This window comes from Nerophis lumbriciformis, linkage group LG05 (assembly GCF_033978685.3).
Source record: "Nerophis lumbriciformis linkage group LG05, RoL_Nlum_v2.1, whole genome shotgun sequence".
In the NCBI taxonomy this organism is placed as follows: domain Eukaryota; kingdom Metazoa; phylum Chordata; class Actinopteri; order Syngnathiformes; family Syngnathidae; genus Nerophis; species Nerophis lumbriciformis.
The window spans coordinates 28,172,667-28,190,332 of NC_084552.2; the positions used below are offsets into that span (position 1 = coordinate 28,172,667).

The 17,666-nt window shown below is 38.4% G+C and overlaps 1 protein-coding gene across 1 annotated transcript in view; it reads right to left on the reverse strand.

The window, feature by feature from the left end:
- LOC133606711 (uncharacterized) overlaps window positions 1-17,666 on the reverse strand; it is a 330,643-nt gene that overhangs the window by 92,621 nt on the left and 220,356 nt on the right. Inside the window, exon 9 of the mRNA XM_061960959.2 lies at window positions 16,224-16,259. Within this exon, the coding sequence (XP_061816943.1) occupies window positions 16,224-16,259 (36 nt within the window). The remainder of the gene's footprint in view (window positions 1-16,223; window positions 16,260-17,666) is intronic.

Here is a 17,666-nt window from a genome sequence, read left to right on the forward strand (position 1 = left end):
TTTGTTTTAGCATGTTTTTTTTATTTGAGGACAAACATGACACAAACCTTCTCAATTGTTAGAAAGCCCACTGTTTAATATGTGTGTGTGTATGCTTCACTGATGAGAGTACTTGGTGAACATTGTTTAGTCCTACTAATTTCGGCGGTTCTTGAACTCAACATATTGTGGACTGTGACGCAACAGTTTGTTACATTAAAAATCTTCCACTCCTTCTTTGTCTCATTTTGTCCACCAAAACTTTTATGCTGTGCGTGAATGCACAAAGGTGAGCTTTGTTGATGTTATTGACTTGTTGGAGTGCTAATCAGCCATATTTGGTCAGTGCATGACTGCAAGCTAATCAATGCTAACATGCTATTTAGTCTAGCTGTATGTACATATTGCATCATTATGCCATATTTGTTGGTATATTTGAGCTCATGTAATATCCTTTATGTTTATCCTCTTTGTATATAATTTAGTTTTGCATGTCTCATGACACATTTCAGATAGATGTTTGTGTGCCATGTTGTTACAGACCACAGCAAACATTACCTAGCTGGCCAATAACTGTGTTGTTTCCTTTAACTTGGACACAGACATCTATACCTTTGGACATTAAAAAAACAGTGTTTTCTGGGCGTTATCTCACCTTCTGAGTGGCCTCTAATGGTTTCTAATGTTGTAAAAATGTGTAGAATAAATATTACATTTCAACATTTCTGTCAACGAAGATTTGCTTCAGCCTGAGACACGTAGTCATTTTGATAATAGGCTAATATATCTAATATAGACACTTACGCCATGTGTTGCCTTCATTATAACACTTATATAAGACTTTTCATTTTTTGCGGCTCCAGACAGATTAGTTTTTTGTATTTTTGGTCTTTCAACGTTTTGGGTTGCCGACCCCTGAATTAGATTAATCAAAGATGATATACGGTGATAATATATAGGATGTCTATAATACTATATTGGCAGTAATATAAGATCAATATAATACTGTATTAAAAGGCATATGAGACCAATATAATACAGTATTTACATGAATATAAGACAAATACACAAATATATTACAGTATCGCCATGAATGTAAGACAACTCTGAAGATGAGACAACCCTTATTTTACAAAACTCCTTTTTGGAAAATAAAATAGATTTTTTTTAATCAACAAGTATATAAGACGACCTGTCTGTTTCCGAAGGAAAGGAAGGACAACAGCACAAGCATCTAGCCTGCATTTCGACCCAAACCCTCAAGATCAACTTCTATTAATGCGACAAAGGGACTTCCCTTTAGCAGCCTCTGTTAAGCTCTCCTCAGCGGGCCTTAGTAAACATCTTTACGAGCCACCGACTATAGGTGAGCGCTAATTAGCTTGGCTGCATCTGAGAACACTCATGGGCTACCGGCAAAGAAAAAAAAAAAAAAAAGAGTCAAGAGCAACGCTTTTGTTACAGTCCAATTGAAGATAAAAAGCCAAATATGTTTGCAGCTTTTAGTTTGGTACTCGGAAACAGCAAACAATGAGGAAACAGCCGTGCTGGTGCTGTTGTTTCCATTACAAAATCTCCCCAATATCGTTGTTTTTATTTGAATTCCGCGCTTTTATGTGATGTTTTACTGGCAGTTTGGACTTTAGCGATGGAGCTGTAGGTTAGCATAACAGTGAGGAGTCGTGTGTACTTGATTGAAAGAGACACCACTAATAGTAAAGCTGCAGCCTCTATTGCAACATGAAAGTATTGGATCATAGTGGGTAGATTAAAGTACCAATGATTGTCACACACACACACTAGGTGTGGTGAAATTTGTCCTCTGCATTTGAACCATCCCCTTGTTCACCCCCTGGGAGGTGAGGGGAGCAGTGGGCAGTAGCAGTGGCCGCGCCCGGGAATAATTTTTGGTGATTTAAACCTCAATTCCAACCCTTTGATGCTGAGTTTCAAGCAGGGAGGTAAAGGGTCCCATTTTTTTAGTCTTTGGTATGACTCGGCCGGGGTTTGAACTCACAACCTACCAATCTCAGGGCGGACACTCTAACCACTAGGCTCTAGATGCGGCTCTTTAGCGCCGCCCTAGTGGGTCTCTGGAGCTTTTTCAAAAATGTATGAAAAATGGAAAAAGATGAGGGGAAAAAAAAATAAAAATTTTTTGTTTTAATATGGTTTCTGTAGGAGGACAAACATGACACAAACCTCCCTAATTGTTATAAAGCACACTGTTTATATTAAACATGCTTCACTGATTCGAGTATTTGGCGAGCGCCGTTTTGTCCTACTAATTTTGGTGGTCCTTGAACTCACCGTAGTTTGTTTTTCATGTATAACTTTCTCCGACTCTCTAGGACGTGTTTTATGCCACTTTTTTTCCTGTCTCATTTTGTCCACCAAACTTAATGTTGTGCATGAAAGGTGAGTTTTGTTGATGTTATTGACTTGTGTGGAATGCTAATCAGACATATTTGGTCACTGCATGACTGCAAGCTACTCGATGCTAACATGCTATTTAGGCTAGCTATATGTACATATTGCATCATTATGCCTCATTTGTAGCTATATTTGAGCTCACTTAGTTTCCTTTAAGTCCTCTTAATTCAATTTATATATCATGACACACTATCTGTATGTAATATGGCTTTTAATTTTTTGCGGCTCCAGACAGATTTGTTTTTGTATTTCTGGTCCAATATGGCTCCTTCAACATTTTGGGTTGCCGACCCCTGCACTAGGCCACTGAGTAGGTTTGGGAATTAAATAAAAAAGAACAGCAAAAACACAGATTTGTGTTACTTTTATCCTCTTTAAAAGAGCAGGGGTTTTTATATCTTCTTGACATCAAGGTCCAACTTTACTACTACAGAGGGGCCCGGAGCCCACTCAAATATTAACACTGTATTACCGTCTTTTCCGGACTATAAGGCACACTTAAAATCCTTTTTTTCCCCTCAAAACTCGACAGTAATAACCCGGTGCGCCTAATGTAAGGAATAATTCTGGTTTTGCTAAACGACCTCAAAGCTATTTTATTTGGTACGTGGTGTAATGATAACTGTGACCATTACATGACAACCGGACATTTTTCTCGGGAACATGTTGCCAATACTTACACATACATGAGTATTACTGGGAAATAAATACTTAAGTATAAAATACAAATATTAGACTGTATTGACACAACTAAAAGACAAATGAGAGACATATATATTACTGTATCGCTACGAATATAGGACAAATCTAATACTGTATTGTCACAAATACAGGTGAAATGTATTACTGTACTAACAAATACAAGACAAATATACAATTAGATCGGGGGTCAGCAACCCGCGGCTCTTAAGTGGCTCCCTGGAGCGTTTCTAAAAAAGGATTGAAAATTGAAAAAGGTGGCGGAAAAACATTTTTTTTGTTTTAGCATGTTTTTTTGTTTGAGGACAAACATGACACAAACCTTCTCAATTGTTAGAAAGCCCACTCTTTAATATGTGTGTGTGTATTACCGTCTTTTCCAGACTAAAAGGCGCACTTAAAATCCTTTTTTTTTTCTCAAAACTCGACAGTAATAACCCGGTGCGCCTAATGTAAGGAATAATTCTGGTTTTGCTAAACGACCTCGAAGCTATTTTATTTGGTACGTGGTGTAATGATAACTGTGACCATTAGATGGCAGTCAAACATAAGAGATACGTGGCAGTATGACTCAAGTAAAGAACACCAACATTCTATATATTCCATTGAAAAATAGAACATTACACACGCCGCTCAAAAATCTATCAAATGTTTTAGTACGACTTTGGTAAGCTATTAAGCCGCACCGCTTGATGTGCTTCAACATACGAGTATTATTATGGTGTGTGTATAAGGTAAGACATATTATCTGGCGTTTTGTTTCGCAATATTATGCAAAAACCACTTTTCTTAACTTCAGGTATGCTGATCTGTATTTGGGATCTGAATAAATCCTGAAAAATTGTACCTGTCCGCCTTTGTAGTCCGTGCGGACACCGTAGTCGATAAGCTTCTTCTTTTTCTCTAACTTCTTGTTATGGGACATTCACCCTCCGCTGTTGCCATTTCTAATATAAAGTAGTGTAAAGTTCTTACTTATATCTGTCAGTAAACTCGCCATGAAAGCGCTAAAACATACCGGTGTAGTGAGTTTACATTATTCACCTAAGGAACTTTAGTTATTAGAGTTCCAGTCGGACGGTTGTTGTTTCCAGATGTGGAGATGCTGCTCCGTTATTGATTTAAGTAAAGTCTGAATGTCATTAAAACAGTTAGCTCCATCTTTTGACACTTCTTCCACTCCCGTCCTTGCACGCTACACCGCTACAACAAAGATGACGGGGCGAAGACGCCGCCGAAGGTGAGCCACGTAAATAAGACCGCCCACAAAACGGCGCATCCGGAAGTGATTGTCAGAAAGCTGCTTGAAGATGATCTCTAAAACATGATCTATGCAACATTTTGACCAAAGAACCACAATTACATGTTATGTAGACGACAAGGAAGTGTTTTCCTTTAATGCGCCCTATAATCCGTTGCGCTTTATATATGAAAAAAGATTAAAAAAATAAACCATTCATCGGCAGTGTGCCTTATAATCCGGTGCGCCCTATGGTCCGCAAAATAAGGTACTAATCTTACTCTTGATTTGAACAGTTTTCAATGGTAATAGCTAACCTGTTTAGTGAAGTGAAGTGAATTATATTTATATAGCGCTTTTCTCTAGTGACTCAAAGCGCTTTACATACAGTTTACAAACTTGCCAAATGGTATGAAACCATGTGTTAATTACAAAGATTATTATCTATTTACCACATAAACCTTAGGCTTAGGACAGGCCGATTAGAAAACTCAGTTGTAATCAAATATACTGCATAAGAAGGGACTCGTATTAACTGACAAAAAATATATCTACACACACTTAATTATGCACTGCTAAAATAAATAAACTCAATTATTAATGAATGTTTCTTGAATAAAACTGTCAATACAATTTAAGTGCAAATGAAAATATAGCCTCAACACTTTAGTCTTAATTTTTGGCGCTGAAGAAACTTCTATGTGACTTTAGCTACAGACTTCTTTTGTTTGTTTGAGATTGTCATTACTGCCACAAGTGGTGCAAAAGTGTATTACAACTGAGTACGGCTGAGAAACAGATCATTTTTAGCGGTCCAACAATGGGCCCTGGCCCTAAGGTTAATAAACTCTGCCATAGAGGACCTTATGGCACTGATGACTTTGACTCCAGTCCTGCGAAATAATATCAACATATTCCTCCCACTCTTTTCTTTCCCCTCAGCCCACCTCCCTCCCGTTTACCCCTGCAAGAACTTAACCCTCCTAACCAGCACCACATGTCCTTTCAAGGCTGCTGCTGGTGGAAAACTCTGGAATCTTCTGCCTTCTTAAACAACAATAGCAATTCATCAAAGTGGTCCAACATATCAAAAATGATTGTTTCTAATTTTGTATGCATCTTCAAGGACTAAACTTGTCAAGATCTTGGGGTCGTCAAATGGTTTACCAGGATTGAGTTCCAGATTCATTCCCTGTTAAAAGAACATTGGCACATTTATGGACCAATACGCCTCATTTCAGGAATTGTACTAAGCCATGAATTCTTTTTTTTTTTTTTTTGTACATTTTTGATGCAAAACCATGCAGATTGCACACCGTTAGTGGGGTAAAAGACAACAGAGAAGCAATGAGGATTACCAGCAGAGATTGTGTTTGACTCGTCAACATATCAACAAAATGAGGATAATGAAGTGATCTCAAAATAATGGAAAACAATTTTTTGGTACTGGGTGCAAAAAAATACTTTGTGCTTCAAGCTTCTTCCATCATCAAGCTTAATGACATGCGTTATTTACCACAAGCTTTATATCCAATTGCTTTTAACTGGAACAACGTGCCCCTACGGTATACAAGGTTTTGTTGCGGGAACGCCAACCTTTTTTCTAAATTTTGTGGCTGAATCATAACATGTGTGAGTCATTCTCGCCATTCGACGCGGTGTAAAGATCTTGTATATCGAATCCTTTTTCATCTTTTTTTTTTTCGTGACATTTATCAAGGGTCCGTTTGGATAAACTCTCTCTGACCACATTATATAGAATATAGCATAACACAGCAGCAAACAGAACCAAGGTTGTAATAGCGGTAGGAGCAAACTGCTCAGTCAGCATTAATGACTTTCAACAGTTGAGTAGCAGCAGATAAAACTGCTAGATGCTGCAGAACACTCATGATTAGGAATGAGTACTCCCATCTTACTGACAGGATGCAGTGCATCTCCCATAACAATGTGACCTGGGAGTATGTCAGGGTAACGTGCGAAGTTCCACAGGGTTCGGTTCTTGGCCCTGCACTCTCACCCGCTAGGTGACATCAAACGCAAATACGGTGTTAGCGTTCACTGTTATGCTGATGACACCCAACTCTACATGCCCCTAAAGCTGACCAATACGCCGGATTGTAGTCACCTGGAGGCGTGTCTTAAAGGGGAACATTATCACAATTTCAGAATTGTTAAAACCATTAAAAATCAGTTCCCAGTGGCTCATTATATTTTTCGAAGTTTTTTTCAAAATTTTACCCATCACGCAATATCCCTAAAAAAAGCTTCAAAGTGCCTGATTTTAACCATCGTTATAAACACCCGTCCATTTTCCTGTGACGTCACATAGTGAAGCCAACACAAACAAACATGGCGGAAAGAACAGCAAGCTATAGCGACATTAGCTCGGATTCAGACTCGGATTTCAGCGGCTTAAGCGATTCAACAGATTACGAATGTATTGAAACGGATGGTTGTAGTGTGGAGGCAGGTAGCGAAAACAAAATTGAAGAAGAAACTGAAGCTATTGAGCCATATCGGTTTGAACCGTATGCAAGCGAAACCGACGAAAACGACACGGCAGCCAGCGACACGGGAGAAAGCGAGGACGAATTCGGCGATCGCCTTCTAACCAACGATTGGTATGTGTTTGTTTGGCATTAAAGGAAACTAACAACTATGAACTAGGTTTACAGCATATGAAATACATTTGGCAACAACATGCACTTTGAGAGTGCAGACAGCCCAATTTTCATCAATTAATATGTTCTGTAGACATACCCTCATGTCAAGCAGGCCAGGGAAGCTAGGGTCGATATTCTTCTCTTGACAGTGTGAGCCAAGACATCCAGGGGGTTTAGCTCGCTCGTCTGCGGGAACAAACTGCCGCCATTGCTTGCCGTGCTAGCGAGGTCCTTTGTCCCTGCATTGCTCACACACTCCGGCAGATTCAATGGGGGTCTGGCGGCAGATTTCTTTGACTTTATCGTTGGGAATGCATCTGCTTTGAGTGTCGCAGGATATCCACACATTCTTGCCATCTCTGTCGTAGCATAGCTTTCGTCGGTAAAGTGTGCGGAACAAACGTCCAATTTCTTGCCACTTTCGAATCTTCGGGCCACTGGTGCAACTTGAATCTGTCCCTGTTCGTGTTGTTACACCCTCCGACAACACACCGACGAGGCATGATGTCTCCAAGGTACGGAAAACAGTCGAAAAAACGGAAAATAACAGAGCTGATTTGACTCTGTGTTTGAGAAAATGGCGGATTGCTTCCCGATGTGACGCCACGTTGTGACGTCATCGCTCCGAGAGCGAATATTAGAAAGGCGTTTAATTCGCCAAAATTCACCCATTTAGAGTTCGGAAATCGGTTAAAAAAATATATGGTCTTTTTTCTGCAACATCAAGGTATATATTGACGCTTACATAGGTCTGGTGATAATGTTCCCCTTTAATGAAATTAAACAATGGATGTCCGCTAACTTTTTGCAACTCAACGCTAAGAAAACGGAAATGCTGATTATCGGTCCTGCGAGACACCAACATTTGACAACAAAACAATTACACAAGGCGACTTGGTAAAGAATCTGGGTATTACCTTCGACCCAACTCTCTCGTTTGAGTCACACATTTTTTTAGTTAGATTTTAGTTTATTATTTCTTCGGTCGGTGGTCAACCAAATAAACAAACAGTTTTACATCAACAAACAGGTGTACATTCATAAATTGAAAATGTTGCAGACCGAAAGGGTTTAGGCTGAAGTTGAACACTTATTGCGCCTAACCCTATAAACGATGTCAAATACAAGATGAGCTTCCTAAAAATAAGAACAACATATTATAAATGCACCTTGTACACAACATTATCACTGTTCAATTATATACACAGTAAAGACATGTGAAATATCATTGTACACGTGTTAGTTAAACCTTTGTACCAATTATATACTATATACCGTATTTTTCAGACTATAAGTCGCAATTTTTTTCATAGTTTGGCCGGGGGTGCGACTTATACTCAGGAGCGACTTATGTGTGAAATTATTAACACATTACCGAAAAATATCAAATAATATTATTTAGCTATTTCACGTAAGAGACTAGACGTATAAGATTTCATGGGATTTAGCGATTAGGAGTGACAGATTGTTTGGTAAATGTATAGCATGTTCTATATGTTGTAGTTATTTGAATGACCATAATATGTTACGTTAACATACCAGGCACGTTCTCAGTTGGTTATTTATGCGTCATATAACGTACACTTATTCAGCCTGTTGTTCACTATTCTTTATTTATTTTAAATTGCCTTTCAAATGTCTATTCTTGGTGTTGGGTTTTATCAAATACATTTCCCAAAAAAATGCGACATATACTCCAGTGCGACTTATATATGTTTTTTTCCTTCTTTATTATGCATTTTCGGCAGGTGCGACTTATACTCTGGTGCGACTTATACTCCGAAAAATACGGTACAAACAATTATACTTCCATTATTATTTATATCCCACATTTAGTTTGTAATTAACATCGATCATAGTATTAACTACTATGTTGATTCAAGTGTGATATATTTTTCAAAGACATTGGTCTTAAAGTGTTTTTTAAATGTGTGAATGGAACTGGAACAGTTTAAGGAATCATCCAAGCTGTTCCACAGATGAACCCCCTGACAGAAACATATATACTTTTGAACTTTTTAACATTAAGAGTGTTACTAAAACAGCCTTCTTTCATCTCCGTAATATCGCTAAAATTTGTTCCATTTTGTCCACCACTGAATGCTGAGATCATTATTCATGCGTTCGTTACGTCTCATCTCGATTACTGTAACATATTATTTCTGAGTCACCCTATGTCTAGCATTAAACAATTACAGTTGGTACAAAATGTGGCTGCTAGACTTTTGACAAGAACAAGAAAGTTTGATCATATTACGCCTATACTGGCTCACCTGCACTCGCTTCCTGTGCACTTAGGATGCGACTTTAAGGTTTTACTACTTACGTATAAAATACTACGGGGTCTAGCTCCATTCTATCTGGCTGATTGTATTGTTACGTATGTCCCGGCAAGAAATCTGCATTCAAAGAACTCCGGCTTATTAGTGATTCCCAGAGCCCCAAAAAAGTCTGCGGGCGTTTTCTATTTCGGCTCCAGTACTCTTCAATGCCCTACCGCTAACAGTTATAGATGCTACCTCAGTAGAAGCATTTAGGTCCCATCTTAAAATGTATTTGTATACGCTAGCCTTTAAATAGACCCCCCCTTTTAGACCAGTTGATCTGCCGTCTCTTTTCTGCTCTGCCCCCTGACTTGTCTCCACTCAAGATGATCCCCTGCTGGCCCCACTATGGACTGCACTCTCACACTATTGACTAGATCCACTGAACGTCCTCACATCTGCGGTCCCCTCCAAGGTTTCTCACTGTATCCCATTGGGTTGAGTTTTTCCTTGCCCTGATGTGGAATCTGAGCCGAGGATGTCGTTGTGGCTTGTGAACCCCTTTGAGACACTTGTGGTTAAGGGCTATATAAATAAACTTTGATTGATTGAGTACCTTTCACATTTGAACCAAATGGCACTATATCCTGGGATCTGATATCGGTCAACAAGGATGGCAATTTTCGGTGCATTTTTCAATAATAAAATCCCATTTGTTTTTATTTTACCAGTTAACACTGAGCTGATATGGAGAACTGTGCTGCCCAGTTGTTATATCTCGTTTTCTTACAACTCTGAGTCTCATTTGCAAATATGTATTGATTTCGGTTTGTCCTAGTTGTGTTGCCGTGGCCAGGAAGTAGGCAAATTGGCATTAAGTTAAATGTGCCAGTCCTCTCTTTCGTTTAGCCCACTGGTGTCTAACTCAAGGCCAAGCCTTGAAATAATGTGTGTCAATAATTGATCTTTTCTCACTAAATGTATTCTTTCTATTTTGAAAATACATGTGTTTTAATGAAATTGCATATCATTAAAATGTTTATATTATGCAATAATGCAACAAATACCGGTACAGTACTTTCCTACGTTTCAAACTGTTTTTATTAATATATATATATGTTTTTTATAAATATCTGCTTGATTGATGATTTCATGAAGCAAGTTATCCATTAAATTGTACACTGCAAACATGGCAATAGATTTTATGGTAAAACAAAACAAAACTGGCAGCTCAGTGGCCAGAATTTTACTGTAAAAAAACAATAGTACTTTTTTTCCATGTACACTAAAATGGGTGTAAAAACTACCGTCGATTTTACAGTAAAATTGTGGAAACTGAGCTGCCAGTTTTATTTAATTTTTTTTACAGTTTATGTACAAAATATAATAATCAAATGCATAGGCAACAGTATAGTATATATTGTATAGTCCCAAAACCACCATCATTCCCTCCTTTTGTATGTTTTCTTTCATGTGGCCTGTTTCTGTGTTCCGGTTGTTGCTATGGAGGTTGCTATGTTTCTTCTTCTTCGATTTTGTCAGATCACGTTTGTTCGCACTAGATTTCGGACATGGAGGACTAGAGTCTGAATGAGTGAAGGGACAGAATTGTTATGTGTGTGGTGTGCTGTGTTGATATTATTGTCGCACGCCACTAACGTGACGATCACAACTGATCAATGTGTGATTTTTTTATGTGGCGGGTCTGTCACAGACAAAAATCTCTTCAGATTTAGAAAATCTTTATGTGTACCCCGCTTTAGTTCTATTTATGTATTGACACGTTTGGAGGTGGAAAATCACCATTGCTAATCAGTAGCATGTGTATGGCATATCCAATGTAAATTAGCATCGAGCTAACTTATAAAGGAGAGCCTTACTTTTGAGCACTTTCTATCAGGAATACTTGCTTTGTCTGCAGGAAGATTGCAACATTACCTAGAGAATATGTTTGTTTGCTTGCTAAATGCTCGAGCCGTTGCCGAGTTTGCAACCGGGCGTGACGCCCCGTGCAAAACCAGGAATCAAAAATGATTACAGTTTAATTTTAATAATCAGTACTCGGCAGTACATACATAATTCAGTTGGTACCTACTAGGGTTGTATGGTATATTGGTATTGGTATATATACTAATGAATCATATTCGGTACTATACCGCCTCTAAAAAGTACCGGTCCCCCAGCCCCCCGCGCCCCAGTCGTCGTCACGTCGTGTCATTGCTGGTTTATGAGCAGAGGAGCATGTTCGGCAGCGCACAATCACAGAGTACTTACAAGCAGACACATTGTGTAGACAGAAAAGGGAGAACGGACGCATTTTGGCCTAAAAACTAACAATAAAGGTGAAGTTATAACACTGAAACACCTTCAGGAAGAGGTGCTTTGAGACATGGCTAGCTAGCTAGCGGCTAAAGTCCACCCGCAGTCGGCAGTGTTTTAGCTACTTCTAAATCACTAATCGTCGCCTCCATGGCGACAAATAAAGTACGTTTCTTACAAGTATCATCCCTGCAGGACGAGGAATAGCTAAACATACTTCACCTACTCAGTGGCCTAGTGGTTAGAGTGTCCGCCCTGAGATCAGTAGGTTGTGAGTTCAAACCATACCAAAGACTATTAAAAAATGGGACCCATTACCTCCCTGCTTGGCACTCAGCATCAAGGGTTGGAATTGGGGGTTAAATAACCAAAATGATTCCCGGGCGCGGCACCACTGCTGCCCACTACTCCCCTCACCTCCCAGGGGGTGATCAAAGGGATGGGTCAGATGCAGAGGACAAAGTTCACCACACCTAGTGTGTGTGACAATCATTGGTACTTTAACTTTAACTACACACTTAATGACGCCGTTCCTGGATGTAAACAAATGCCATTGGTGGATCTACACCTGACATCCACTGTAATGATACCAAGTACAATAGCATATCTAGTTGATACTACTATGATTATATTGATATTTTATAGCATCACAAAATCTTTTTTTTTTTTAAATTGATATTATCTTTATAAACTCAATAAATATGTCCCTGGACACATGAGGACTTTGAATATGACCAATGTAGGATCCTGTAACGACTTGGTATCGGATTGATACCTAAATTTGTGGTGTCATCCAAAACTAATGTAAAGCATCCAAACAACAGAAAAATAAGTGATTAATACATTTTAACAGAAGTGTAGATAGAACATGTTATAAGAGAAAATAACCAGATATTAACAGTAAATGAACAAGTAGATTAATAGTACATTTTCTACCACTTGTCCTTAATAATGTTGACAAAATAATAGAATGATAAATGACACAATATGTTACTGCATATGTCAGCAGACAAATTAGGAATCTTTGTTTGCTTACTTACTAATAAAAGAACAGTTGTCTTGTATGTTCACTATTTTATTTAGGGACAACATTGCAATAAGAAACATATGTTTAATGTACCCTAAGATTGTTTGTTAAAATAAAGTCAATAATGCAATTTTTTGTGGTCCCCTTTCTTTAAAGGGGAACATTATCACCAGACCTATGTAAGCGTCAATATATACCTTGATGTTGCAGAAAAAAGACCATATATTTTTTTAACCGATTTCCGAACTCTAAATGGGTGAATTTTGGCGAATTAAACGCCTTTCTAATATTCGCTCTCGGAGCGATGACGTCACAACGTGACGTCACATCGGGAAGCAATCCGCCATTTTCTCAAACACATTACAAACACCGAGTCAAATCAGCTCTGTTATTTTCCGTTTTTTCGACTGTTTTCCGTACCTTGGAGACATCATGCCTCGTCGGTGTGTTGTCGGAGGGTGTAACAACACGAACAGGGACGGATTCAAGTTGCACCAGTGGCCCAAAGATACGAAAGTGGCAAGAAATTGGACGTTTGTTCTGCACACTTTACCGACGAAAGCTATGCTACGACAGAGATGGCAAGAATGTGTGGATATCCTGCGACACTCAAAGCAGATGCATTTCCAACTGGACTGGACAGATCAGCTTTCAGGAAAAGAGAGCGAATGAGGGTATGTCTACAGAATATATTAATTGATGAAAACTGGGCTGTCTGCACTCTCAAAGTGCATGTTGTTGCCAAATGTATTTCATATGCTGTAAACCTAGTTCATAGTTGTTAGTTTCCTTTAATGCCAAACAAACACATACCAATCGTTGGTTAGAAGGCGATCGCCGAATTCGTCCTCGCTTTCTCCCGTGTCGCTGGCTGTCGTGTAGTTTTCGTCGGTTTCGCTTGCATACGGTTCAAACCGATATGGCTCAATAGCTTCAGTTTCTTCTTCAATTTCGTTTTCGCTACCTGCCTCCACACTACAACCTTCCGTTTCAATACATGCGTAATCTGTTGAATCGCTTAAGCCGCTGAAATCCGAGTCTGAATCCGAGCTAATGTCGCTATAAACTTGCTGTTCTATCCGCCATGTTTGTTTGTATCGGCATCACTATGTGATGTCACAGGTAAATGGACGGGTGTATATAACGATGGTTAAAATCAGGCACTTTGAAGCTTTTTTTAGGGATATTGCGTGATGGGTAAAATTTTGAAAAAAACTTCGAAAAATAAAATAAGCCACTGGGAACTGATTTTTAATGGTTTTAACCCTTCTGAAATTGTGATAATGTTCCCCTTTAAAAAAGTACCGAAAAGTATCGAAATACAGTTTAGTACCGGTACCAAAATATTGGTATCGGGACAACATTAGTATCTACATAAGTACCAAATTTGGTACCCATCCCTATACTTTAAATGCAACAACTAGCCACAGTTGTTGATGCCAATGTTTTCGACCTGGTGCTACTTAGAGACGTATTCGCTTTTTTAAACCACAAACTCGACAACTGTGCAGTTCATTGAATATACCTGTAGGTGCAGACTTATTACGCATTCTATTGCACACGCATTTTACTATGTGTTAGCATCACAAGGGTGAGAAAACAGCAATACTTTACAGATAGTGGCAGTCAGAAGTGGATAAAAAAAACACTTTGGACATAAATCTAACTGCGACTGCAGCCACTTAGCCTAAATGTATACACTGACTCCGCAGGGTTTGTAATCTCAAACCAATAAAACCTAATACAGCTGTGTGATTAGCTTTGGCTTTTGCAACGTAAACAAACGGCCGCACGCGGCTACATCAGACCCATTTCTTTTCCTAGGAGTTTGCATCTAAAATACTATTTACACTATGGCTTTGGCTGGGGATTAGGTGCGTACATGTGCCAAAATTGTCCCATATTGTGAGCTAATCATGATTGACTATTGCTATGACGTTGCAACCAGAAACACCCGCTAGGAGACTATTATTTTTGTCTGAGCGGTTAGCTTTCAGACTTTCGCAGCCATTCACGTTGGCCGGTTAAAGCTATGAAAAATAGGAAAGCTATGTAGCCATCCATACATCCATTTTCTTCCGCTTGTCCCTTTTGCCTAAATGTTCCAAGTAACATCTGTATTTAACTAGCCACTGAGTCTCTGATAAAGAAATTGTCGCTGGGTCAAAAAACATTTTCACTGTGGTTGAAAGCAAGTACATTTTTTTAATTGTTTTTCATCCAATCCACAAGTTAATAATGTACTGTAAGTAGGAAGTTACTCAGTAAAAAAATGCCCGGAAGATTGCTTCTGTCACATTGAGGATCTTTGACCCTCATTTTATTTTTTTAGTAAGACCTAGTGTTGTAACGATACCAATATTTTGGTACCGGTACTAAAATTATTTCTATACTTTTCGGTGCTTTTCTAAATAAAGGGGACCACAAAAAAATTGCATTATTGACTTTATTTTAACAAAAAATCTTAGGGTACATTAAACATATGTTTCTTATTGCAGTTAAGTCAATAATAAAATAGTGAACATACTAGACAACTTGTCTTTTAGTAGTAAGTAAACAAACAAAGGCTCCTAATTAGTCTGCAGTAACAAATTGTGTCATTTTTCATTCTATTATTTTGTCAAAATTATTAAGGACAAGTGTTAGAAAACAAATTATTAATCTACTTGTTAATTTCATCTACACTTCTGTTAAAATGTAATAATCACTTATTCTTCTGTTGTTTGGATACTTTACATTAGTTTTGGATGATACCACAAATTTGGGTATCAATCCGATACCAAGTCGTTACAGAATCATACATTGGTCATATTCAAAGTCCTCATGTGTCCAGGGACATATTTCCTGAGTTTATAAACATAATATACATTTTAAAAAAACGAAAGAAGAACTTGTGATGCCAAAAAATATTGACGTAATCATAGTAGTATCGATTAGATACGTTCCTGTACTTGGTATCATTCCAGTGGATGTGTAGATCCACGAATGGCGTTTGTTTACATTTTGACGCTGGTGAGCTACGGTGTGTAGTGAAGCATGTTTAGCTATTCCTCATCCTGCAGGGATGATACTTGTAAGAAACGTACTTTATTTGTCGCCATGGAGGCGAGGATTAGTGATTTAGAAGTAGCTAAAACACTGCAGACTGGGGCTGGACTTTAGCCGCTAGCTAGCTAGCCATGTCTTAAAGCACCTCTTCAGTGTTATAACTTCACCTTTATTGTTAGTTTTTGAGCCAAAATGCATCAGTTCTCCCTTTTCTGTCTACACACTGTGTCTGCTTGTAAGTACTCCGTGATTGTGTGCCGCCTAACATGCTCGTCTGCTCGTAAACCAACAATGTCACGACGTGAATTCGACGCGGGCTCGCCGGGGGAATGCGGGACCGGTACGTTTCAGAGACGGTATAGTACCGAAAATGATTAATTAGCATCGCGGTACTATACTAATACTGGTATACCGTACAACCCCAGTAAGACTTTCAAAACAGCAGCGGGATCCTCTCACAGAAAGAACCTTTGACTCAAGTTTTAGCAGTCGGTCATATAAACAGAGAATTTACTATTTGTGTAGATGAAGAAAAAATCAGTTCTTACCATAGGTCCTTTTTCTCCTGGCTGCCCTAGATCACCCTATCGGAAAAAAAGACGTTATTGTAATGAACCCTGAATGTATTATTTTTTTTTGGGCCACATGCTCTTTATTCTGACACTCATTTTTACCCAAGTGTTGCATTTTGCCTCTTTAACATTCAACTTTAGCTACTCCAACGCCAGGGCGACTGGAAGTGCCGACAACAATAATCATTGAGGCAAAAAAGAGAGCAGATAAAAAAAAAAAACGCTTCTTTTCGCCGTGCCAGAAAAATAATGGCCATGCGAAGAAGGAGAGAACATAAACGATGCCAAGCGACAAGACATGGAAAATGTTGTGTTGAATATGAAACAGAGCCAAGTGTACTTAAAGCTATACAGTCAGCTATTCAATTGGCAGCACAATCATGTTTGTCGAGCCTTCATCAGGAGGCTTTGACTTGTGTATGCAAAATGTCTTGCTATATGAACTACCCCAGGGGTGTCAAACATAAGGCCCGCGGGCCGGATCAGGCCCCCAAACATGTTTTATCCGGCCCGCGGGATGAGTATGCTACGTATATAAAAAGCACCAACATTTTTGAATAAAAGAAACTGCTGTTCTAAATGTGTCAACTATATGTCGCAATAGCAATTATTAGGTATCTATGTACCATACCATACCATCCCAATTTTATTTATAAAGCCCTTTAAAAACAACCACAGTTGAAGAACCAAGGGCTGTACACCACAAAGAAATAGAGGCAAAGGACATACTAAAAAAATAACATTTAAAACAAAAATAGTTAAAAACAGTTAAAAAAGTTAAAAACGGTTTAAAGTCTCATGCTGGGTTAAAATCCAGTGAATAAAAATGAGTTTTAAGAAGGGTCTTAAAAGTAGCCAAAGAAGGGGATTTATACATATGCTACATATGTAAAAAACAACAACAACTAAATCACATGTTAATAGGAAAATGATCAAACTACATAAATAACATCCTGTAATTTGTTTTTTATATAACATTTTTTATCTTGATAGATTGAAAATTAAAACCAATGAGTTGACCGATGAACATTATCACATAATCTACCGGTATTCAGAAAGTACAAATAACTACAAATAAAGATAGAATACTATTAACCGCAACATGTAAGTGTAAAAAAAACCCAACAACATTATGATTTGTACATTTTCAGAATGTGCTTGTTCTATTGTTAAAAAAGAAAATCATCTGAAGTTGTCTTTATTTTTAAGTTATCGTGCCGTGATTTTACCAGTCCGGCCCACTTGGGAGTAGATTTTTCTCCATGTGTCACCCGATCTAAAATGAGTTTAACACCCCTGAACTACACTAAAAGTATTTGGACAAAATACGCATGCACTTTGACTTTGATTACTAGGGCTGCGAATTTTTGGGTGTCCCACGATTTGATTCAATATCGATTCTTAGGGTCAAGATTCGAT